At 52.1% G+C, this 25313-nt stretch overlaps 3 protein-coding genes across 3 annotated transcripts; 1 reads left to right on the top strand and 2 right to left on the bottom strand.

The window, feature by feature from the left end:
* Positions 1 to 3634: 3634 nt before the first annotated feature.
* On the bottom strand, positions 3635 to 6078 carry LOC139353526 (uncharacterized). The gene is made up of 2 exons (XM_070997888.1): positions 4404 to 6078; positions 3635 to 4336 (listed from the first exon to the last, which is right to left on the bottom strand). Exons 1-2 carry the CDS (start codon positions 4926 to 4928, stop codon positions 4298 to 4300), a joined length of 564 nt encoding a protein of 187 aa, XP_070853989.1. The 5' UTR covers positions 4929 to 6078; the 3' UTR covers positions 3635 to 4297.
* Positions 5016 to 8699, bottom strand: LOC139353611 (uncharacterized). Its single transcript, XM_070997965.1, has one exon. It carries the CDS (start codon positions 8697 to 8699, stop codon positions 5016 to 5018), a length of 3684 nt encoding a protein of 1227 aa, XP_070854066.1.
* A 4125-nt stretch (positions 8700 to 12824) lies between these two features.
* LOC139353610 (annexin A7-like) lies at positions 12825 to 13734 on the top strand. Its single transcript, XM_070997964.1, has 3 exons — positions 12825 to 12953; positions 13287 to 13455; positions 13508 to 13734. The coding sequence occupies exons 1-3, from the start codon at positions 12825 to 12827 to the stop codon at positions 13732 to 13734; spliced, it is 525 nt and encodes a 174-aa protein (XP_070854065.1).
* Positions 13735 to 25313: the final 11579 nt, after the last annotated feature.

Here is a 25313-nt window from a genome sequence, read left to right as displayed (position 1 = left end):
GGTCGTGTTTTTTTTTATTTTTCTAAAGTCACGTTGTGCCATCGGTATTGTTTTCAGTTCGGTTTTCGGGGAACAGTGCCGTTGTTCGTCGGGGGTCTAGTGACCTTGCGCGACCCGCACCATGGACCTGCGCAGCTGGCGTAAGGTCCATATCCAGTGGGTAAGTAGTAGAGATCCTGGGATCGTCGCAGGTCTTCCCGATACCATCCACTTACGCGATTTCCCGACACAGGTCATCGAGTGTCGCTTCACCGAACACAACTTCATCACGCTGGAGCAGTCGGACATCGATGCCTTCTTCTCGATGCCTTCTTCTCGACGTGCAAAAGGCCCAGGTGGCGCCGGTGGAGGAGGAGAACGCGCTGCCGACCCTCGCCGCTCGTCTCTGCAGAACTTCCACCGAGGTGAGTTCGGGTATTTTGCATTTCCAGCCCGAAATAATTTTGCATGTCATGTCTCCTGAAAAACAGGGTTGTCAGCCTTCATCTATTTTACTACTATACTATACTATTTTTTCAATACTATACTATACTATAGGGGATACTATTTTTTCAAAGTCATGGTTGCCCAAATGTCATGAGTCTAGATTCCAAGACACCTTTGATATAGGAACTTTCATATAGAAAAAACATAGGCACCTACCAGAGTCGATTGTTAAAGAACTGATTATATGAGAATTTCACTTTGTTGTAAACAGAACAAGTGGAAATAATGGTATTCAAGGACTAATGGTCATTGTATATTATTTCAGTACTGTCAGGGTGTATTACCTCATATCTAGATAAGAAAAAAATGTTTTGGATATAGGAACATTCATGGGGAAAAGGAAGGACTTTGTATAGACCCTAACCGACTTGATATTTAACTTATAGAACTGATTATATGAGCAATTTTTTTTAATTTCAATAAAACTAGTTGAAATATAAGTAATATTCAAGGGCAAATGTTTATTTTATTCCTATTTAGTCAAATATTGAATTGTGATTATAAATACAAGGGAATATAAATTCTTTTTAGATATGTACATATCAAATTCCCCTTTTTAATTTAGTTATTTTCTTATTTTGGGATTTTCAAAGGATTTTCTTTCTTCCATTTTACTTTACTTCACTTTATTGTCAATAAACTAGTTGAAATAGTAGGATTCAAGGATTAATGGCCATTTTATACATTTTTAGTGAAACCTTAGATTATTATAGGACATGCAAGGGTATGTACACTTCTCAAGTCCTCTTTTAAGCTAGTTCCCTTGGCGCCTCGAAAAGGTTTTGGGATTTTCCAAGGATTTTCCTCCCCTAACTTGTTGCTTAAAACTAGCCAAATAATGAGACCCATGGTCGGGACTCATGGTGCTGCAGCTCGGACGACTGGGGCTGATCTGGACGCCCTGGCGGTAAATCACAGCCACATTGTTCATAGACTGGCGGAGAAATTGGCGCGTCAGCTGTTGCTCCAACGTCTGGCCGAAGAAGTTTGCGATGCAGGTCTGCACTAGCTCCGGCAGCTTCTTGCAGATGCTGTGGATAAACACGCTGGGCTGCTTCACGCATGAGTAATGCAGGAGCAGTGTGTAGACATACACGTAGTCCGCGGTCACAAGTTGGCCACGGCCATCTATGTGGGCACTGAACTCTGGATAATGATCTCGGAGGAAGTTCTGCAGGGGGGAGCGGTGCTCCGCGAGGGCCGGCAGCGCGTTCTCCTCCTCTACCGGCGCCACCTGGGCCTTTTGCACGTAGATCGAGAAGAAGGCATCGATGTCCGACTGCTCCAGTGTGATGAAGTTGTGTTCGGTGAAGCGACACTCGATGACCTACTGGATAAGGACCTTACGCCAGCTGCGCAGGTCCATGGTGCGGGTCGCGCAAGGTCACTAGACCCCCAAGACGAACAACGGCACTGTTCCCCGAAAACCGAAACGAAAACAATACGGATGGCACAACGTGACTTTAGCAAAATAAAAAAAACACGACCGAACAAAAAGTGTAGAAAATATTCACTAAATGTTTGTTTGCCGGGCAGAGAGAGCAGCAAACAGGCCTGTCGTGTGTGGAAATGTGGAAACTTGTGGTCCTACTGACTGCACAACTGGGGCGACTAGCACTGGTGAGTTTGACACTTCCGTTCGACGGGCACAAGGACTACTAGACGCGAAAAAAAACACGGGGCACGGGGAACAAATAACAATTACTTTCGGCGCGTCGTTTATTTTATATTCAAAAAACAGCAACAAACGGAAAACACAAGCGAGCGGCCACAGCAAGCAAACACAACAGACGCAAAACAACATTGAAAGTTGTAAAGAAGTCTCGTAGGCTGGGATATACTCAGTCCCGCCAGGGTCTCTTTACCGAAAATATTTGTAAAGATATGGGACAAAAAGGTCTAAGACGAAAATCGGTTGGCTGGCGTGAGATGTAGAGTGCCAGCCACCGGGGTACGGAGTGAAAGAAACAGTTTATTCGGTGTCTGTAGCAGAGTGAAAAGCGTCAGCGGTAACGCGCATTTGGGCCTGGCTCATAGCATTCGCTACGAGAAGGCCGAGATAGAGGGGATCGATTATGGGGACAACTTTTCCCTAGGGCAGAATTTATGGCCTAAAATCTAGGCATTTGTCTGGAAATATTCATATTTATGCGTGGCCAGCTTGATTGGATTTTTTTCCCTACGAGTTGCATTAAAATCAGGCGAGAAATACATTTATTGGGGTATTTTTATTGATTCATTTGTAACTCGAGTTTCTACTTTATTTTGTTTTCCCAGTGTAGTCGGGCGCGAGTTGGCTCAATACAGCCGGCAGTGATAGAAGAAGAAGAATAAATTTTCCTTTTAAAAAAATATTTCCCGAAGTTCCTTTGGAAAGAGGGTGTGGCAGTGCGTAGTATTTTTAATATCTGAGAAATATTTTTATTTAATTAATGAGCAACATGTTTCCTAAAGTTGGGTCCACCCCTTTCTCTCGGTGTAGTCAGCTCGGAAATCAAATCAGAAATCAAAGTAGTCAAAGGGAAAAAGAACAACATGGCAGCGGCAAATTTTGTGTTCAGATATGTAAGAAAATATTCTTTGTTTAAATTCTTGGTTCATGTTTTTTTTTTCTCAGTGCTCGCAATTAACGGGTTGGGTTAGGTCATGGTTTATAAATTCTAGCCTACTCTGGGCGAAACCGCATCGAGGCCTTCGAGAAATTTCTCATTGCACGGGACTCTCACGCACACACACACGCGTGACTCCGGGTGCTCCGCCGCTGGTCCTGGGCAGGCACACTCTCCTCGAGGTCGTCTAGGTAAACTCCTTCCTGGGTCACTTGGCATCATCCCGAAGGCAAAAGACTCCTGTTGTCCACATAAATATGCTCTGCTCGCACTTCTGATCCCGTGCGCCGCCTTTGCAAGAGTCCCCTGCTTCTCGCACTTCTGGTCCGGTGCGCCGCGTTTTCCAAAAGTCCAAAAGTGAACTGCTCGCACTTCTGGTCCGGTGCGCCGCGTTTTCCAAAAGAGAGACCTGTTTCTGATCCCGTGCACCGCCTTTGCAAAAATGACTCCTCGCACTTCTGATCCCGTGCACCGCCTTTTCCAAAAGAGAGCTCCTGTTTCTGATCCCGTGCACCGCCTTTGCAAAAATTACTCCTAGCACTTCTGATCTCGTGCACCGCCTTTTCCAAAAGAGAGCTAGTCAAGCTTTGCCGCCGCGTTTTGTTCAAGTTTTCGGCTGCTCTGGGTTTTTTCCACTTGTCGAAGTTTCGGTACTCCTTTTCTCTCGCTCTTCCCTTGGCGCGTGCCAATTTTCGGGGGTTGTTTTCCTCCTCGATCGCATGTCCTCTCTCGCTTGCTCCTGTGCGGCGCTGCACTTATCGTTGTGAATATTTCGTTGCTCTCCTGGTGTGTGTGTGTGTGTGTGGCTACTGCTGATGTGAGAACGGAGGGGGAAAAGGTAAACAGAACCTATCGCTTAGGCTGAGCTAAAATAATTATTGTGTATCAATATAACTACAAATCTTATGATTATTGGCTAAGCTTATATATTAAATGCACTGTACAATGTTTTTTTTTACAAAGTTATTCGCGAGGGTTTTGTTTGCTGTTGGCGCTGGCGATGTTGTAGCTGCTAGCTGGCGTTGTTGTTGGCGCTGGCGGCCGATGCTGTTGGCGCTGGCGATGTTGTAGCTGCTAGCTGGCGATGCTGTTGGCGCTGGCGATGTTGGTGGCGCTATTTGTGAGGGGTCAAACGACTCCTCACATTCCCCTCCTACTTCGGGGGGCGTTGAGAAATGTGGGTGGCCGTGGCTTGCGTGTTGTCATGCGCCACAGGTGTGACGGGTTGTCCGACGCCATGTCTGTAGGGGAGAACAAAAGGGTATTAGTGCTTTGTTTTAACGATTACTAACTGGGTTTTTACTTTACTTTGTACGGGCCCTCGTACTTGGGTGCTAGCTTAGCGGCAAAGTTATCCGCTGCCCTGGACAAATGATGCTGTTTTACGAAAACCAGCGATCCTATGGTCGGTCTCCACGCACGTCGCCTGAGATCGTAATGCTTCCGCTGCTCCAACGAAGCTCTCTGAGTGTTCTCCTGTACTACCTTGAAAATGTCCCGTAGCAATTCCGCTTTCGCTTCGGGTGAACGTGGCGCTTGGCTTGGTCCTGGAGTCACTTCATCATACAAGGCTCCTGGGAGTCGTGGCTCTCTGCCTTGGACGATGAACGCTGGACTGAATCCGGTTGATTCTGAGATGCTGCTATTAATTGCCAGCTTCAGTTCGGGCAGAAGTTCGTCCCACGTCGTCTGCTTGTCCTCGATATACTGGGCGACCATCGTTTTAATGGTGCGATTGGCCCTATCTGTCGGGTTCTGCTGCGGATTATAAGGTGCTGTATGTTGGATCTCCATTCCCGCCTGCTTGCAGAAGACTCGTAAACTGTGTCCCATTATCGCAGACAAATGTTCGGGGAATACCAAAGTGATTCAAAATCCTCTCCCGAAAGGATTTTTCGAGATGCGCCGAAGTAGCTTTTCTCAAGGGGACCAACTCAACCCATTTCGAAAAGGCGTCGAAGAATACGAGCAGCATCGAATTCCCACTCTTGGATCGCGGAAGGGGCCAATAAAATCGGCGCAGACAGTATCGAACGGCTCGTTAATCTGTCTGGTGAACATTTTACCCGCCGGTTTGGTTTGGCTGACTTTGAACCGTTGGCAAGTGTCACACTTGCGGACATACCTGGCAATATCGCGGAAAAGACCTGGCCAGTAATATCTCTGGGCGATGCGGGTGGTTGTCTTCCTGATTCCGAGATGTCCTGCCGTCGGCTGGTCATGGCATTCCGACAGTACTCGCTGTCGGTGTTCCTTGGCTACGCACAGTTTCCAGGGCACGGAGTCTTCGTCGTCAGGTCGGGATCCGATATGCCGATAGAGCTGTTGGTTCTCGTACGCGTAGTCCGGGTAATCTTCAGGCCTGTCCTGAACAAGTTTCAGCATCCGCTGGTACCATGTGCATCCCGGCTTATCCTCCTGGATCATCTGAAGTACTTCCAAAGGCTGTCGAGAAAGTGCATCTGCAACAATGTTCTGGCTCCCGCGTCGATAGGTGACGTCAAACTGGTACTGCTGCAGTTCAAACGCCCAGCGCGCTATGCGGCCGGTGGGATTATCAATCGAGCTGAGCCACTTCAAGGCGAGGTGGTCCGTTATCACCTCAAATCGATAACTTTCCAAGTAGCATCTGAGTTTCCTGATGGCCCATATGATAGCCAGACACTCCTTTTCTGTGGCGGAGTAGTTCTCCTCGGCGGCGTTGAGGCGTCTGCTGGCGAATGCGTTCTCGTTGACTCGTTCTTCTCCCTGGATTTTCTGCGTTAAAACTGCTCCTAGGCCGACGTCGCTGGCGTCTGTTTGCAACACGAACTTCTCGTTGAAGTCGGAGCAGGCGAGAACCGGCGCCTCCGTGAGTTTTCTTTTGAGTTCCTCGAACGCATCTTGCTGCTCCTGCTCCCATTGCCATTTCTTTCCTTTCTTGAGTAGCAAAGACATGGGCTGCACTACGCTGGCAAAGTTGGGTACAAATCTCCTGTACCATGACGCAATCCCTAGACATTTCCTCAACTCCTTGCATGTGGTGGGCGGACTCAGTCGCCGTACTGCCGAAATCTGGTCGGGATCCGTGTGAATTCCCTCCTCACTGATGACGTGTCCCAAGTACACCAGGCTGCGCTTAAAGAAACTGCATTTCTTCGCGTTGAGACGAAGGTTCGCCTTTCGTAGCCGTCGAAATACTTCTTGTAGATGCTGCACATGCTCCTCCAGAGTGCGGCCGATGATGATGATGTCATCCAAATACGCAAACGCGTTGGGCTCCATGTCCGGTCCTATGACGCTGTCGAGCGCCCGCTGGAATGTGGCTAATGCTGAGTGGAGGCCAAACGGCATCACTTTCCAGTGGTACAAGCCCCTCCCGGGGACTGTAAATGCTGTGCACTCGCGGCTGGACTCGGCTACAGGGATTTGCCAATATCCGCTCTTCAAATCGAGCGTCGATATGTACTTGGCATGGCGCAGACGCTCCCAGATGTGTGTTATCCTTGGCAGCGGGTATGCATCTGGAATAGAATGGGCATTTAGTTGTCGAAAATCTACACATAGTCGCATCTCTCCAGATTTCTTGCCCACGAGTACAATAGGGGCGCTGTGGGGGCTCCGAGAAGGCTCTATACAGTCGTTGCGTAGCAGTTCGTCGATCTGCTCATCGATAATCCTCTGCATCGCGGAATTCTTAGGAAAATACCTCTGTTTGATGGGCTTATCATCTCGCATCGTGATCGTATGCTCAGCGATATTTGACACTCCCGTCAATCCTTCGAATTTGGCCAATTCCTCCTGTAGGAATTTGTTTACCCAGGGTTCTAATTCTTCTTGCTCGGCGTTTGCGGTGATTGCGGCTAGTGCTCCTCCAGTGTCAGGCGTGTATCCTGGTCTGACTGGGGAAGGCGCTCGCCCTTCCTCTACTGGTTCCGCTGAAACAGTAGCATGATTCCGTCGAAATGGATTATTTCGCACGGCGTTGTCGTCTCGAGACCCTAAAATACTGCTGGTCAGGGTGGTTTGCACCTCGTTATCTGGATCGTTGTTTGCTGGAGTGAACGCATTTGTCAAGAGAGGAGGCATAGCTAAGTCGTTAGTGGGGCTGCTTATTAGGAGAGGGTACAGCTGCAGCGAAGCGCGGCCGCATTGGAGAGTGGCAGACATGCCCATGCCCAATAGAACGTCTTCCATGAACGAAGGGAAAACTACCAGAGACTTGGTTATCTCCTTGCGTGAGCCTTCCGCCAGGCTGACATGACTGTGTACCGACCGTACGTTATGTGGCGTCTCTACACGTTGAACAACTCGTTCGCTCACGAAGCTTCTGCTAGCTCCGGTGTCTATGGTAGCGTTAAACTCCTGACCCTCGATTTGCACCTGCGCGATAATTCTGCTCGACTGAACCTGTAAGATTTCTCCTAATTCCGGGGAAGACTCCTCTCGTTTCCCGGCTGGGTACGACGGCAACACTCGAGAGTGCGTACTCCTCTGCGACCACAATCCCAACAAAAGAGGACTATGGGATTGCGACATGTAGCTAAACGGTGACCCTCCTGGGCACAATTCCTGCAAGCAAGACTGAAGTTCGGCACCATTGACCTGTTCCCCACTCGAGGAACTGATTGTAAAACTGTGGGTGGGTGGTCGTCTGGCCGGTCGTGTGAAATTCTGTTGACCTATTGGTGATGCTCCTGCATACGCTGCGATCGCGTACTCGTTCCTTCTAGGCGCTGGTTGTGGTTCGGCCAACATTCTGGCATGGCTTCCTGTGCTCCGATCGCGGGTGACCTCGTAGTTTACCGCTAAAGTGGTAAGTTGCTCCAAAGTGGTGAAGTCGTGCCTCCTTGCGTACATCTGGTACTCCGGTTGGAGATTTTCATAGATCCGGTCCAACTCCTGCTCCGCATTATACCCCGCTCTGTGCATCATGAGTCTGATGTTGACTAGGTATTGTTTGAAAGTCTCTCCCCGTCGCTGATCTCTGGTGCGGATCTCATCCTCGAGTCGCTGAAAGTACCTGGGTGGCAGAAAGAAGTCAAGAAACGCCTTCTTGAAGTTCGTCCAAGATTTTCCTAGCAGCTGGCTTGTCCGAAACCAGTGCTCAGCTGTATCCGTCAAAAGACCAGGGATGGCCTGCGGCATCTTCTCCACGTCAACTTCGTGTGCGTTGGCTCGTTCCTCGAGGTGTTGGATGAAGGTTATGGGGTCCGTGGTCCCGTCAAAAGTGATTCCCCAATTCTTCAGCTTTTCCGCTAGCGTGGCTGCGGACATCTCTGATTTCCTGGGAAAAATATCCCGATTGACCGGATGGATCTCCGTGTCTCCAACTACATCGGCGGCACCTCGGCCTTCCAGTGCTGGCACCTGAAGCTGTGTTGGACCCTGTGGGTGTGGGTTCGGAGTCGGTGAACGCTGCTTCCTATCCGTTAGGGCGGCTGTAATTTCCGCTTCGCAATCCTGTAGCCGCTCAGCTATCTCCAGCACGTGGTCGTCCCGATTATTAAAAGCAGACAGCCGGCTCCTCATTTCCTCAACTGTTACGGTTGCTTCCAAGGAAAACTCCTTCAGAATCGCCTTCAATTCCCGCTTCCGGAGATACGAAATCCAACGCGCCCCCATATTGCTGTGAAATAATAGTTAACTGGCAAACGACAGGAAAAGTTTCGATAGGACGAGAGAAATTCTTGGACGAGGGTCAAACGATGTTCGAACTGGTTAAAATCTTCATTGAAAATTTTATTTTGTTTGTCACCAAGAATTCACTGAATTCCCACGTGCAACGATGGTGACCACAATCCGATGTCAAACGACGATTTAATTCCTAAATTTTCTCGACGGTGATTAAATTTTGTTCGACGACGATGTAGTTTTAAATTTTTCCACGACGATGTTTTTGAGAGCTGCCGATGCACGTGTTGACTCGGCGATGGTTATATGAGAAGCCCCCAACGATGTGATCCCGTTGCCTGTACTTGATCGACTCCTGCTCGTGTGAGAGGGACGACGATGAGAGTGAAAACGAAAAAAACAAAATGGCTGCGCTGTAGGGAGTATACGTTAGCTTTTCCCTACCTCGCTCTTTCGAAACTCTCGTGACCTGAGTTGGCTAGCCTAGAGGGCTCTCTCTCTCTTTCCGATTATCTGCCTGTATGTGTTTCGTCCTCACTTGATTTGCTGGCCACGTGAGCTTGGAACAAAGAATCTCTGATTTTAGGTTATGTACTTTGCTCTGCTTAGAAATACATGTATGTGTGTCTGCGTGCGTTAGAAATTTCTCGCTGTGTGTTGGTATACTTTTGTATAAGTTCTCCCGAATGCCATGTGCTCTGCTTAAATTCTAAGTTTTTTTTTCTGAGGTTATGTTCGATGCGTTGGTATATTTTTGAATATATATATATTTTCCTGTTTCCTGCCCTAGAAATTTTTGTGTCCCTCGATATATGACTCTCCTTACGTTCCGACTTAAAAATTTCGCTTCTAAGTGACTGAACCGAAAATTTTCAAACTCTGTACACAGATGGGTATTTAGGCCATATTTAGGTCGTCTAAAATTTTCGTAAACCCCATGTCCCTGTTCGGGCTCCATTCTGTAAAGAAGTCTCGTAGGCTGGGATATACTCAGTCCCGCCAGGGTCTCTTTTCCGAAAATATTTGTAAAGATATGGGACAAAAAGGTCTAAGACGAAAATCGGTTGGCTGGCGTGAGATGTAGAGTGCCAGCCACCGGGGTACGGAGTGAGAGAAACAGTTTATTCGGTGTCTGTAGCAGAGTGAAAAGCGTCAGCGGTAACGCGCATTTGGGCCTGGCTCATAGCATTCGCTACGAGAAGGCCGAGAGAGAGGAGATCGATTATGGGGACAACTTTTCCCTAGGGCAGAATTTATGGCCTAAAATCTAGGCATTTGTCTGGAAATATTCATATTTATGCGTGGCCAGCTTGATTGGATTTTTTTCCCTACGAGTTGCATTAAAATCAGGCGAGAAATACTTTTATTGGGGTATTTTTATTGATTCATTTGTAACTCGAGATTCTACTTTTTTTTGTTTTCCCAGTGTAGTCGGGCGCGAGTTGGCTCAATACAGCCGGCAGTGATAAAAGAAGAAGAATAAATTTTCCTTTTAAAAAAATATTTCCCGAAGTTCCTTTGGAAAGAGGGTGTGGCAGTGCGTAGTATTTTTAATATCTGAGAAATATTTTTATTTAATTAATGAGCAACGGGTTTCCTAAAGTTGGGTCCACCCCTTTCTCTCGGTGTAGTCAGCTCGGAAATCAAATCAGAAATCAAAGTAGTCAAAGGGAAAAAGAACAACATGGCAACAACATGTGTTCAGATATGTAAGAAAATATTCTTTATTTAAATTCTTGGTTCATGTTTTTTTTTCTCAGTGCTCGCAATTAACGGGTTAGGTTAGGTCATGGTTTATAAATTCTAGCCTACTCTGGGCGAAACCGCATCGAGGCCTTCGACAAATTTCTCATTGCACGGGACTCTCGCTGGCCAAAACGCGGTTCACTCCACTCACTCACCCGTCTCGCTCTCACGCAGACACACACGCGTGACTCCGGGTGCTCCGCCGCTGGTCCTGGGCCGGCACACTCTCCTCGAGGTCGTCTAGGTAAACCCTTCCTGGGTCACTTGGCATCAGCCCGAAGGCAAAAGACTCCTGTTGTCCACATAAATTTGCTCTGATCGCACTTCTGATCCCGTGCGCCGCCTTTGCAAGAGTCCCCTGCTTCTCGCACTTCTGGTCCGGTGAGCCGCGTTTTCCAAAAGTCACCTGCTCGCACTTCTGGTCCGGTGCGCTGCGTTTTCCAAAAGTGAACTGCTCGCACTTCTGGTCCGGTGCGCCGCCTTTTCCAAAAGAGAGCTCCTGTTTCTGATCACGTGCACCGCCTTTGCAAAAATGACTCCTCGCACTTCTGATCCCGTGCACCGCCTTTTCCAAAAGAGAGCTAGTTAAGCTTTGCCGCCGCGTTTTGTTCAAGTTTTCGGCTGCTCTGGGTTTTTTCCACTTGTCGAAGTTTCGGTACTCCTTTTCTCTCGCTCTTCCCTTGGCGCGTGCCAATTTTCGGGGGTTGTTTTCCTCCTCGATCGCATGTCCTCTCTCGCTTGCTCCTGTGCGGCGCTGCACTTATCGTGGTGAATATTTCGTTGCTCTCCTGGTGTGTGTGTGTGTGTGGCTACTGCTGATGTGAGAACGGAGGGGGAAAAGGTAAACAGAACCTATCGCTTAGGCTGAGCTAAAATAATTATTGTGTATCAATATAACTACAAATCTTATGATTATTGGCTAAGCTTATATATTAAATGCACTGTACAATGTTTTTTTTTACAAAGTTATTCGCGAGGGTTTTGTTTGCTGTTGGCGCTGGCGATGTTGTAGCTGCTAGCTGGCGTTGTTGTTGGCGCTGGCGGCCGATGCTGTTGGCGCTGGCGATGTTGTTGGCGCTGGCGGCCGATGCTGTTGGCGCTGGCGATGTTGGTGGCGCTATTTGTGAGGGGTCAAACGACTCCTCACAAAGTCCAAGGATACCCCCAAGGATGCCCCAAGGATACTACGGAAGGAGTCCAAGGATACCTCCAAGGAAGACCAAAGGATACTACGAAAGGATCCCAAGGATACCCCCAAGGATTCCCAAAGGATACTACGAAAGGAGTCCAAGGATACGTCCAAAGATTCCCAAAAGGTACTACGAAAGGAGTACAAGGATACCTCCAAGGATGACCAAAGGATACTACGAAAGGATTCCAAGGATACCTCCAAGGATGCCCAAAGGATACTACGAAAGGAGTCCAAGGATACGTCCAAGGATGCCCAAAGGATACTACGAAAGGAGTCCAAGGATACCTCCAAGGATGCCCAAGGGTACTACGAAAGGATTCCGAGGATACCTCCAAGGATGCCCAAAGGATACTACGAAAAGAGTCCACGGATACCTGCAAGGATTCCCAAAGGATACTTCGAACAAATTCCAAGGATACCTCCAAGGATTCGAAAGGGATACTACAAATCGACTCCAAGGATACTACAGGGCATCTACAAAGGCGCAATGAAACACATAAAGGACATCAGGAGAACGTTAAGAACACAAAGGGAGCGAACCAGAGCGTCTAAGGTCTCGATTGGGACTGATCGGAGGAAGGAAAAACACGCATCAAAAGTCTGCCGAAGGAAGGGGGAAGACGGCACAGAGCAGAGAGCTGTACCGTAGATCTGGGTAGTAAGAAGGAGAGGCCGATGGAAATAGCGGGATTGAGCAAAGAGGAAGGCTCGGAACCGAGGTGTCATTAAAGGGAGCCCAGGCTCCAGCTGAACAATTAAAATCGACGAGCATCATGAGCACTCGCATAACCAGGAGCGAAGCGCGCAAAATGATGGCTGCCCACCAGCCGTCCGGAGGATCTAGCTCGGGGCAAGGATGGTCGACAGCCCGGCCTACCCGAACCTCGCGTGGGATCTCCGGGCGGGGCGTCCCTGAGCCGGTCATCAGCTCCGACAGCGACGTCGAGTTGGTGGAGGACCCGCGGGTGGAGCAACAGCGATGGCGGTTTCCCAAAGCGGTCAACCGGGCCGACGGACGCATCCCGACTGGCGAGGCGGAGGTGGAGTGGGCTAGCGAAGAGCCGCCCCAGGACCAGCTGGCTCCCAGTAGCCATGCCGATGCTGTGGTAGCGGCTACGTGGGAGTTTCGACGAAAGTGCGTGGCGCGAAGGCGGAGTGAGGAGCGGCGGTGAAAGGAGATGGAGGAGTCGCCGGAGTGGCAGGCCAAACTGCGGATGGCCGAGGAGGAGGAGCAGCAGCTGTGGGAAAACCCGGGGTACCCACCCACGCCGAGGTATGCGCCCGAGCCCTGCATCCCGCCGCAAGAAGTGGCAGACGACTGGGCGTCCTCACCTTCGCGGTGGCTGCCCTAAATACCGCCCACACCGCGGTACGAGGGGTCACCACAGTGGACGCCAGCACGACCGCCCACGCCGAGGTTCGAGCAGCCACCACCGCAGAAGCAGCCACCACAGCAGCAGCAGCTCGAGCGATAGCAGCCACCACCGCAGCAGCAGCCACCGCAGCAGCAGCAACCGCAGCAGCAGCAGCTCGAACGCGAGCAACCACCATCGCAGCAGCAGCCACCACAGCAGCAGCCACCACCGCAGCAGCAGCCACCACAGCAGCAGCCACCACCACAGCAGCAGCCACCACCGCAGCAGCAGCCACCGCAGCAGCAGCCACCGCAGCAGCAGCCACCGCAGCAGCAGCAGCTCGAACGCGAGCAACCACCATCGCAGCAGCAGCCACCACAGCAGCAGCCACCACCACAGCAGCAGCCACCACCGCAGCAGCAACACATCCGGACGGACATACCGGCACCCGGACGTTCGTGGCCGAATGAGTTATGTGGCGACAGCAGACGGTTGTCTGGACCTAGCCGGAGGGACCCGTAGAGGAGACGGCAGCGACGGAGGAGCCCCGAATCTGGGAAGAAAGTGGTCCCCGGGTGAGCCCGCTGGATCCCAAGACCCGTGGCAGACCGGAGTGGGCACCACCGACACCGAGCACCGGACCAACAACGCCAAGGACAGGGCCATGGACGCCAATGCCTACCGGGAGCACGACAGTAACCGCGGAGCCTCTGGAGCGAGGACCCTGGCCTGAGCCCGTGGAAAACGGCCGTCCTCCGCTCAAGCGGCAGCACTGGGCGCCCGAAGTGTCCGAGGTGGTGACACGGCCGAAATTGTCGCGGACGGTGTCGGCGCCGGAGGGCCAGCGATGGCGAGAGATCGCGGAGCATGAGTGGTCCGAAGGGATCGCGGAGGCACCGGTGGTACAGGAGGCTCGCATCCTGGGCGGCAGGCGCAGCGTGCGCGTATGGAGAGAGGGGCGCGCGTTCCGCGTCCGGTTGGGGCTGGCGGGCACGAGAGTGTTCGAGGAGCGGCCGAAATAAAATTTGAATAAAATGAAAAAAAAAAAAAAGGATCTCTCCACTCTGGGTCCAAAGTCCGTGCCTCCTGGTTGACCCACTTGTCCTTCACGTACCGCTTCCAATAGATGCTCCGCCCACTGCTGCCACTCCGCTGATTGCCGTGCTGCTTGTGGCACGCCTGTGTGCCGCTCCGCTGCCGAGATGTGGCACTTCCTCTCCCGGTCCAAAGTTCACGGGAGAGTCCAAAGTCCGGTGGAGTTCCGTTATCCTGTTTTGCACACGGCACTCTTGCCTTGCCCGCGAAGTCTCCATTCTCTCTCGTTCAACATGCTTGGTCTCCAAACTCTCTCGCTCTCCGTCCTTGGTCTCCAAACTCTCTCGATCTCCATCCTTGGTCTCCAAACTCTCTCGATCTCCATCCTTGGTCTCCAAACTCTCTCGCTCTCCATCCAAGTCTCCAAACTCTCCTCGCCGCGCCGTTACTACGCGAATTCGCCGCGTAACTGGTAAGCGGCCGGCCATCTGCTGCTGCTTCTATTTGTGGGGAGTTATTCAACTCCTCACATTCCCCCCTTACTTCGGGAAACATTTAGAACTTGTATCTACTCTCCGGCGTTTCCTTGCATGTCCTAGCCTTCGAGTCATTGTGATTCCCGCGGCGCTCCCTCGTTGCTCCCTCGATGCTCCCTCGACGCTCTTAACTCCCTTGAGCTTCTACTGATTCTGCACCGTCCTCCCCTTTTCCTCGGGTAACAACTAGACGAGCTCGTCCGGCGCATTCCGTATAGAATCTCCGGATGCTGCGGTGTATGTCTGGATTGCGCGTCTTGTGTTGCTTGTCTCCTTCCGCGCATACTCTCTTCTACGTTACCCGTATCCTTGTGCCGTTTTTTAAGTGTCCCTTCCACCTGGCGTTATCGCGGATGACTCTGGCAACTGCCCGACGCTGAATCCTGTTGCCTTGCGGTCGGGATCACCTTCCATCCCTATCCACGTCCTTGTCTGGATTAACGAGAAACCCTTATCCATGTCCTTGTGCTATCCTGATTGTCCTTTCCGTGTGGCGTATGGATGACTCTCGCTTCGGCCTGACGCCTAATCCTGTCGCCTCGTACCCGTTGTTAGACATCTGACGTTTCTGCTGTCTGCTCGTTTAGTTGTTGCTTGAGCTCGCCAACGTGAACTGTCTTTTCTTTTTTCGACTGTATGTGGCGAATTTTGCAGATCACTGGAGAGACGAAATCTACGACCTGGTAAGGGCCAGGGGGGCCTCGGGGCTAGTTTTGCAGCGAATCCTTCGGCCGCTTTGGACAGGTGATGTTCCTTGGCCCACACTATGTCGCCCACCGCTGGTGACCATTGCCTCCTTCTCAGATTGTAGTGTATGGCTTGGTCCTGGGACGCCTTTTCCATATTTCGCCGCACGATCTCGAATACCTCTCTTAGTTTGTTGGAATTTTCCTCAGGGGTCTCCGTAGCTCGTCCAGTGCCTAGGGTTTCCTTATCCTATAGGCTGCTGCGTCTACCCTTCCCTGGGTAAGAAACGCCGGTGGATTCCGATGTGCTCGTGTTCACAGCTAGCATAATCTCCGGCCACTTCTCGTCCCAGTTTCTCTGGTCCTGCCCTGCGAGCTGCGCAATCATGGTCTTGACCGTTCTGTTCGCTCGCTCGGTCGGATTTTCTTGTGGTGTGTATGGTGCGGTGAACTGTTGTCTGATACCCATCTCAGCCAGAAAACTCTTGAAGATACGGCTTGTAAACTGCACTCCGTTGTCCGTTATGACCACCTTCGGGACCCCGTACCTTGCGACTATGCGCTCCCTAAACGCCTTCTTGAGCGACTCTGCTGTCGCACTGCGTGGGGCACCAGTTCCGTCCATTTCGAAAACCTGTCTATCATGACCAGCAGGATTTTGGTTCCCGTGCTTAGATCTTGGTAGGGGTCCAACGAAGTCTGCACATACCGTTCCCATGGTTCCTCCGGCACTTGGCTCAACTTCTTCCCGGCCGCCTGCATCTGATTGGGCTTAAACCGCATGCAAATCTCGCATTTTCGTGCATGCCTGGCCAGTAGTATCGGGCTGCCAACCGTGCAATTGTCCTTCGGCTTCCTACGTGTCCCGCAGACGGTGCGTCGTGGTTCTCCCTCAACACTGCTTCTCGTAGCGACTTTGGGACGCACATCTTCCATGACGCGACGTCTTCACTGTCTGCTCGGTGAGGTATGTTTCTGTATAGTGTCTCACCCTCAATAACATAGTCCGGGTACTTCTGCGGCTGGGTCTTTATCTTTTCGCCCATGTCCTGGATCCAGCTGCATCCTCCTGAAGCTGTAGTTGCCGATGCCTCTTTTAAAACTCATAGTGTTTCCGGTAGTGGTTGTCTTGATAATGCGTCGGCCACCACGTTTAGCTAACCCTTTCTGTACGCTATCTCAAAGTCGTACTGTTGTAGCTTCAGGGCTCATCTGGCGATCCTTCCGGAAGGGCTTTCTATGCTGTTGAGCCACTTCAGGGCCATGTGGTCGGTTACTACCTTAAAGTGGTAACCTTCCAGATATGGCCTGAGCTTCCGGATCGCCCAGACGATCGCCAAACACTCCTTCTCCGTTGTCGAGTAGTTCTTTTCCGCGCCGTTCAGTGTTCGGCTTGAGTAGGAGATTACTCTTTCGCCCTTTTCGGTGTCCTGGGTCAGTATCGCTCCGATGCCGTAGTCGCTGGCGTCTGTTTGCAGGATGAAAGTTCTACTGAAGTCCGGGCATGCTAGCACTGGATCTGCCACGAGTCTTGCCTTAAACTCCTCAAACGCCATCTGGTGCTCTGGTGTCCACTCCCACTTACTGCCTTTGCGCAGCAGGTCGTTCAGGGGTTTGACGATTCTGGAAAAATCTGGTACAAATCGGCGGTACCACGACGCTACTCCTAGGTATTGCCGAAGTTCTTTGACGGTCGATGGCGGTTCCAGTTCGGCTATGGCGGCTACTTGTTCTGGATCTGTTCCTATTCCCTCGCTTGTCACTCGATGTCCCAGGTACAGTAGTTCCTTTTTAAAGAATTGGCATTTTTCTGGATTCAGACTCAGGTTTGCCTCTTTTAGACTCCGGAACACTTCTCTCAGGTTTCTTTTGTGTTCTTCCAGCGTGCGACCGATCACTATTATGTCATCCTGGTAAGCGAATGCGTGAGGTGACATCTCGGGGCCAATTACTTGGTCCAAAACTCGCTGAAACGTTGCCGACGCCGAGTGAAGTCCGAACGGCATTACCCTCCACTGAAACAGACCTTTGCCTGGTACCGTGAACGCCGTATACTGCCTGCTACTCTCTTCCAGTGGGATTTGCCAGTATGCATCCTTCAGGTCCAAACTTCTGATGTACCGCGCTTCCCTTAGTTGGTCCAGGATGTAGTTTATGCGAGGCATTGGGTAGGCATCCTTAACTGACTTCGCGTTGATCTGCCTGAAGTCGACACACAGTCTCCACTTGCCTGTCTTCTTTTTCACCATCACGATGGGGGAGCTGTAAGGGCTTTTTGAATGCTCTATGAACCCCATTTGGAGAAGCTCGTCCACCTTTGCGTTGATTTCCCCTTGAATTTTTGGGTTCTTTGGGTAGTATCTCTGCTTGATTGGCTTGTCGTCCTTCATTTTGATCTGGTGTTCTGCCAGATTCGATGTTCCCGACATTGTGCTGAAGTCTGCCAGCTCTGTTTCAAGGAATGCTGTAGTATCGTCCAACTCGTCTACTTGTTGAACGACTGCTACTGATAGCTTCTCCTCGAGCCATCCATTGTGTCGGTTCCTGGTTGGTATTATTATCTCGTGTCCAGCACACCTTATCTCGGTTCCGACTTGTTTCAGGAAGTTCCATCCCAACAATAATGGATCCACTACTCCGGGTAAAACCAACAGGCTCATGGTCACTTGTTTGTTGCCGAATTTGACCTCCACCTCGAGCTGCGCATCAATTCCGCCGCACCTTCCATCTGCCAACCTAACTTGCCGTCTCGTCTTTGTAATCCTTCCTAGAGCAGCAATATTGTCCGCCAATTCTTCGGTGACGAAGCTTGCCGTTGCTCCGGTGTCGATTGTGGCTTTGTAGCTGTTCCCACCAGTCATCACAGCTGCGGACAACTGCTGCTCCTCCTCGATTAGCTTGCCCGTTAGTTTGGAGTGGCATTGTGCGATCCCCGCTCGCCTCTCTGCGGCGGAGATCGCTGGCCATTTCCCGATCGTTGGCAGCAATCGACGCTCCTAACACCCACCTTGCCGCATATCCAGCAAAACAGCAGCCGCTGGTTTCGACATCCTCTAGCCCAGTGTCCGTTCCCACCGCATTTCCGACAGGCCTCCTGCGGGTCTGTGATATGGGTGGCATCTTGTGGCCTCTGTGTGTTGCTTGGCGGCCTGCACAAGGTATTGTTTGGCTGTCTCTGTTGCTGTGGGGGTGGTGCCCAATGGCCTCCGCGTGGTGCGTCTGTTGCCTGCTGTCGTTTGGCTTGGTGTGGTGGTGACCATTGGTCGTTTCCTCGTGTGTCCTGGTTATCTACCTCCTCGCATCTCCTGCATGTCACCTGTGTTGGTGACGCCGACTTTGTCTTTGAGAACTTGTTCTCCTGTGCGAAGACTTCCCGTTCCTTTTCAAGTTCTTCTTCTTCCAGGTCCGACACTTTGTATGCTCTTAAGAACCAGGAAGCTGCCTCGCGCCTTACTTCGCTTCCACGCCTAGTGTAAACGAACGTTCCACCCTAGCCTCACCCTTTTGCCTTTTGTCCGGGACGTTTCCGCGTGGCTTTTGGTACTCGGGGTTCGGGCACGCCTCGCAAGTCGAATCCGTAGGGCTCTCCTGGATAATTCCACTCGAGACCGTACCGATCGACCGCTCTCCCTTCTGGCTTATTATACTCGGGGTTCGGGCACGCCTCTCCGCGACCTCGCAAGTCGAATCCGTAGGGCTCTCCTGGATAATTCCACTCGAGACGGTACCGATCGACCGCTCTCCCTTCTGGCTTGGTATACTCTTTCCAGGCGTAACGCCAGGACTTTGTGGACAGGGTTAATCGACCGCCTTGACCTAGCTGTGTGATGCCCTCTGGATCTCAGCTACCTGCGTCTCAATTCGGAGATTCCTGGTGTCCCAATCCCGAACGTCTCGACGTAGCAATATCGCTCCTCGAAGGCTTGGCAATCGTCTGGGCAATCCGAAAGCTCATACCGTATCTGGAAGGTTACCACTTTAAAGTAGTAACCGACCACATGGCACTGAAGTGGCTCAACAGCATAGAGAGCCCTTCAGGGAGGATCGCCAGATGGGCCCTGGAGTTGCAGCAGTACGACTTCGAAATAGCGTACAGGAAAGGGCAACTCAACGTGGTGGCAGACGCTTTGTCAAGGCAGCCACTGCCGGAAACGCTTCGAGGGATCAAGTAGACGTCGGCGGCGGAAGCTTCTGCAGCATGCAGCTGGATTCTGGAAATGCGCGAAAAGATAAGGACCCAGCCGCAAAAGTATCCGGACTACGTGATGGAGGGTAGCACCCTGTACAGGAATATACCTCATAGAGCGGGCAGCGAAGATGTTGCAACATGGAAGATGTGCGTCCCGAAAGCTCTACGGGAAACGGTGCTGAAGGAGAACCACGACTCACCAGCGGCTGGCCATGTAGGAAGCCGAAAGACAATAGCACGTCTGGCAGCCCGGTACTACTGGCCAGGAATGCACAGGGACGCCCGAGCACACGTGCGAGGATGCGAGACATGCATGAGATTCAAGCCGAATCAGATGCAAATGGCTGGGAAAATGCTTACGCAGGTGCCAGAGGAACCATGGGCTACGGTACGTGCGGACTTCGTCGGACCCCTGCCGCGTTCGAAGCACGGCAACCAAATGCTGCTGGTATTGATAGACCGGTTCTCCAAGTAGACTGAGTTGGTGCCGCTGTGAAGCGCGACGGCCGAGTCCCTAAAGAAAGCTTTTAAAGAACGCATAATCGCGAGGTATGGGGTCCCCAAAATAGTCATAACGGACAACGGAGTCCAGTTTACCAGCAAAACTTTCAAGAGTTTCCTGGCCGAAATGGGAGCCAAGCAACAGTTCACAGCTCCATACACCCCACAGGAGAACCCGACTGAGAGAGCCAATAGGACGGTGAAAACAATGACAGCGCAGTTCGCAGGGCAGAACCAAAGAGACTGGGACGAAAACTGGCCAGAAATCATGCTGGCAGTAAACACGAGCGTTTCAGAATCCACAGGTTACACACCGTCGTTCATTACCCAAGGCAGGGAACCAAGACTACCGAGCGCCCTATACGACAGAGAAACCGTAGGGACCGGACGACCGACGGAGACCCCGGAAGAGAAAGCAAACAAACTCAGGGAAATCTTCGAGATTGTAAGGCGGAACCTGGAGAAAGCATCCCAGGACCAGGCTAGGCATTATAACCTAAGGAGGAGGCAATGGACGCCAGAGGTGGGTGACGTCGTGTGGGCCAAGGAACACCACTTATCAAAAGCGGCCGAGGGGTTCGCAGCAAAATTGGCCCCAAGATACGACGGACCTTACCAAGTCATAGGTTTTGCGTCACCAGTAATCTGCAAAATACGACACATAAGCACAAAGAAAGAGCGGACCATCCACGTAAGCGAGCTGAAACAGCAACAAACGGAAAACACAAGCGAGCGGCCACAGCAAGCAAACACAACAGACGCAAAACAACATTGAAAGTCCAAGGATACCCCCAAGGATGCCCAAAGGATACTACGGAAGGAGTCCAAGGATACCTCCAAGGATGACCAAAGGATACTACGAAAGGATCCCAAGGATACCCCCAAGGATGCCCAAAGGATACTACGAAAGGAGTCCAAGGATACGTCCAAGGATTCCCAAAAGGTACTACGAAAGGAGTCCAAGGATACCTCCAAGGATGACCAAAGGATACTACGAAAGGATCCCAAGGATACCTCCAAGGATGCCCAAAGGATACTACGAAAGGAGTCCAAGGATACGTCCAAGGATGCCCAAAGGATACTACGAAAGGAGTCCAAGGATACCTCCAAGGATGCCCAAGGGTACTACGAAAGGATTCAGAGGATACCTCCAAGGATGCCCAAAGGATACTACGAAAAGAGTCCACGGATACCTGCAAGGATTACCAAAGGATACTACGAACAAATTCCAAGGATACCTCCAAGGATTCGAAAGGGATACTACAAACCGACTCCAAGGATACTACAGGGCATCTACAAAGGCGCAATGAAACACATAAAGGACATCAGGAGAACGTTAAGAACACAAAGGGAGCGAACCATAGCGTCTAAGGTCTCGATTGGGACTGATCGGAGGAAGGAAAAAACACGCATCAAAAGTCTGCCGAAGGAAGGGGGAAGACGGCACAGAGCAGAGAGCTGTACCGTAGATCTGGGTAGTAAGAAGGAGAGGCCGATGGAAATAGCGGGATTGAGCAAAGAGGAAGGCTCGGAACCGAGGTGTCATTAAAGGGAGCCCAGGCTCCAGCTGAACAATAAAAATCGACGAGCATCATGAGCACACACATAACCAGGAGCGAAGCGCGTAAAATGATGGCTGCCCACCAGCCGTCCGGAGGATCTAGCCCGGGGCAAGGATGGTCGACAGCCCGGCCTACCCGAACCTCGCGGCGGATCTCCGGGCGGGGCGTCCCCGAGCCGGTCATCAGCTCCGACAGCGACGTCGAGTTGGTGGAAGACCCGCGGGTGGAGCAACGGCGATGGCGGTTTCGCAAAGCGGTCAACCGGGCCGACGGACGCATCCCGACTGGCGAGGCGGAGGTGGAGGGGGCTAGCGAAGAGCCGCCCCAGGACCAGCTGGCTCCCAGTAGCCATGCCGATGCTGTGGTAGCGGCTACGTGGGAGTTTCGACGAAAGTGCGTGGCGCGAAGGCGGAGTGAGGAGCGGCGGTTAAAGGAGATGGAGGAGTGGCAGGCCCAACTGCGGATGGCCGAGGAGGAGGAGCAGCAGCTGTGGAAAAACCCGGGGTACCCACCCACGCCGAGGTATGCGCCTGAGCCCTGCATCCCGCCGCAAGAAGTGGCAGACGACTGGGCGTCCTCACCTCCGCGGTGGCTGCCCGAAATCCCGCCCACACCGCGGTACGAGGGGTCACCACAGTGGACGCCAGCACGACCGCCCACGCCGAGGTTCGAGCAGCCACCACCACAGCAGCAGCCACCACCGCAGCAGCAGCCACCACAGCAGCAGCCACCACCGCAGCAGCAGCCACCACAGCAGCAGCAGCTCGAGCGCGAGCAGCCACCACCGCAGCAGCAGCCACCACCGCAGCAGCAGCCACCACCGCAGCAGCAACACATCCGGACGGACATACCGGCGGCCCATGTGAGCCACAGCACCCAAACGTTCGTGGCCGAAGGAGTTAGGTGGCGACAGCAGACGGTTGTCTGGACCTGGCCGGAGGGACCCGTAGAGGAGACGGCAGCGACGGAGGAGCCCCGAATCTGGGAAGAAAGTGGTTTCCGGTTGAGCCCGCTGGATCCCAGGACCAGAAACCGCTCGTGCTATTTGGAGCGTTGTGCAGTCCGATGTGAAGATAATGCTGGGCCGGAGCAGACCGACAGTTCCGATTCTATAACGTCTAAAAATTACCAGCCAACAGCAGTAGAAGAGTCCAAGCCATGGATCCCAACTCCAGGCCCTGGTCATACGCCTACAACCGCATCGTGCCCACCAGCGCCGGCAGCTCTGGAGGAACAACAGGCCCAACAGCAACAGCAGCAGGCGCAGCAGCAACAGCTCAACCTGGTGGCCGACAAAGTGCAGATTAAGCAGGAAAAGCAATTAAAAGCCTACAACGACTCGATTTAACTGATCCAACTGCAACAACAACAGCAGCAGCAGCAGCAACAACAGCAGGCAGCGCAGCAACAGCAGCAGCAGCTCCAGCAGCAACTGCAACAGGAGATCGCCGAGGCGGAAACAGAGCCGGACACCGTTTACATGATCGATGGCCGGAAGGTCAAGGTGACGAGCAAGGATGGCCAGCCTTTCCGAGCGACAATAGTTGAGCAGCAGGATGGCAGTCCGGTGCCGCTGGCAGTGCCAGTTCCGGCGGGATCCTATCCGGCGCAATATGCGAGCCCGGCGTTGAGCACCGCAGATGGATCGCCCATCACGAATTTACATGCCGTGGACGTGGTCAGCACACCGCAGGCCCAGGTGATCGTCTACAAGACGGCGTCCCCGGTACAAAGGCGGTCGGAGGCAGGCGCTGGATTGTGTGCGACTGCCACGCCCCTTACTGTGGCCTATTCATCTGTGATACAAAGCACCCTGCAGCAGCAGCAACAGCACCATCAAAACCTTTGTTGGACAAAGCTGGAGGACGATGGAGCGGGGCAGGAGGATATAAACGGATATGACGCGACGGCGGCCGCAGCGGCGGCGGCAGCAGCGGCGGCCAGCAACAAGGTCATCGTGCCGAACATCGAGGACGAGCTAGACTTTCTGGCCGACGCCACAGCTGCACCGAAGCAAGGATACTCCAACTCACTATCCAGCAACGGGCGCGGCATCAACTCCTCCACGAATAACACCAACTTTGGCATACGTAATCCGAACAAGACTCCATCTCCGGAGCCATCGAACTGCCCGCCTAATTCGCATGCTTCCAATAACGGGCATGACCATTCAGCGGCCACGCCCGCGACGCCTTCGACTAGCGGAGCCAGTGCAGCCACGACGTACAGTCCAGCTGCTCCCAAGCCCGTCAGCGTGGGCACGCAGATTGGGGAGAAGAAGACTCAGTTCATGGATAGCTATTTAAAGTTTCTGCAGGGCGAGCGGGACGACGATCCGCCACCGGTGGTGAAGCCATCGCGAAAATTGAATTTGAATTGGTGCGGCGGAATTGATGCGCAGCTCGAGATGGAGGTCAAATTCGGCAACAAACAAGTGACCATGAGCCTGTTGGTTTTACCCGGAGTAGTGGATCCATTAGTGTTGGGATGGAAATTCCTGAAACAAGTCGGAACCGAGATAAGGTCTGCTGGACACGAGATAATAATACCAACCAGGAACCGACTCAATGGATGGCTCGAGGAGAAGCTATCAGTAGCAGTCGTTAAACAAGTAGACGAGTTGGACGATACTACAGCATTCCTTGAAACAGAGCTGGCAGACTTCAGCACAATGTCGGGAACATCGAATATGGCAGAACACCAGATCAAAATGAAGGACGACAAGCCAATCAAGCAGAGATACTACCCAAAGAACCCAAAAATTCAAGGGGAAATCAACGCAAAGGTGGACGAGCTTCTCCAAATGGGGTTCATAGAGCATTCAAAAAGCCCATACAGCTCCCCCATCGTGATGGTGAAAAAGAAGACAGGCAAGTGGAGACTGTGTGTCGACTTCAGGCAGACCAACGCGAAGTCAGTGAAGGATGCCTACCCAATGCCCCGCATTAACTACATCCTAGATCAACTAAGGGAAGCGCGGTACATCAGCAGCTTGGACCTGAAGGATGGATACTGGCAGATCCCACTGGAAGAGAGTAGCAGGCAATATACGGCGTTTACGGTACCAGGCAAAGGTCTGTTTCAGTGGATGGTAATGCCATTCGGACTTCATTCGGAGTCTGCGACCTTTCAACGGGTGCTGGACCGGGTGATCGGCCCCGAAATGTCGCCGCACGCATTTGCTTACCAGGACGACATCATAGTGATCCGGCGCTCGCTGGAAAAACACAAGGCCAAAAGGAAGGAAGTGTTCCGACGACTAAAGGAGGCAAATCTGAGATTAAACCGGAGAAGTGCCAATTTTTCAAGAAAGAGCTGTTATATCTCGGTCATCGAGTGACTAGCGAAGGAATAGGCACGGATCCGGAAAAGGTAGCAGCCATCGCCGAACTGGAACCACCATCGACAGTAAGAGAGCTCCGACAGTACCTGGGCGTAGCATCATGGTACCGCCGGTTTGTACCTGACTTCGCAAAAATAGTCAAACCTCTCAACGATCTGCTACGCAAGGGCAATAAATGGGTGTGGACGCAGGAACATCAGACGGCGTTCGAAGAGGTGAAGGCAAGACTCGTCGCAGACCCCGTACTGGCATGCCCGGATTTCGACAAACCATTCACCTTGCAAACTGACGCAAGCGACTACGGCATCGGGGCAATCTTGACCCAGGAAACTGAACGAGGCGAAAAGGTAATCTCTTACTCAAGCCGAACGCTCAATGCGCTGAGAAGAATTACTCAACGACCGAGAAGGAGTGCTTGGCAATCGTCTGGGCAATCCGAAAGCTCAAACCGTATCTGGAA

The sequence above is a fragment of the Drosophila suzukii genome, chromosome Y (assembly GCF_043229965.1).
Source record: "Drosophila suzukii chromosome Y, CBGP_Dsuzu_IsoJpt1.0, whole genome shotgun sequence".
Lineage (NCBI taxonomy): Eukaryota > Metazoa > Arthropoda > Insecta > Diptera > Drosophilidae > Drosophila > Drosophila suzukii.
The sequence above is the reverse complement of the archived record's forward strand: the minus strand, read 5'-3'. Positions and strand labels throughout refer to the sequence as shown.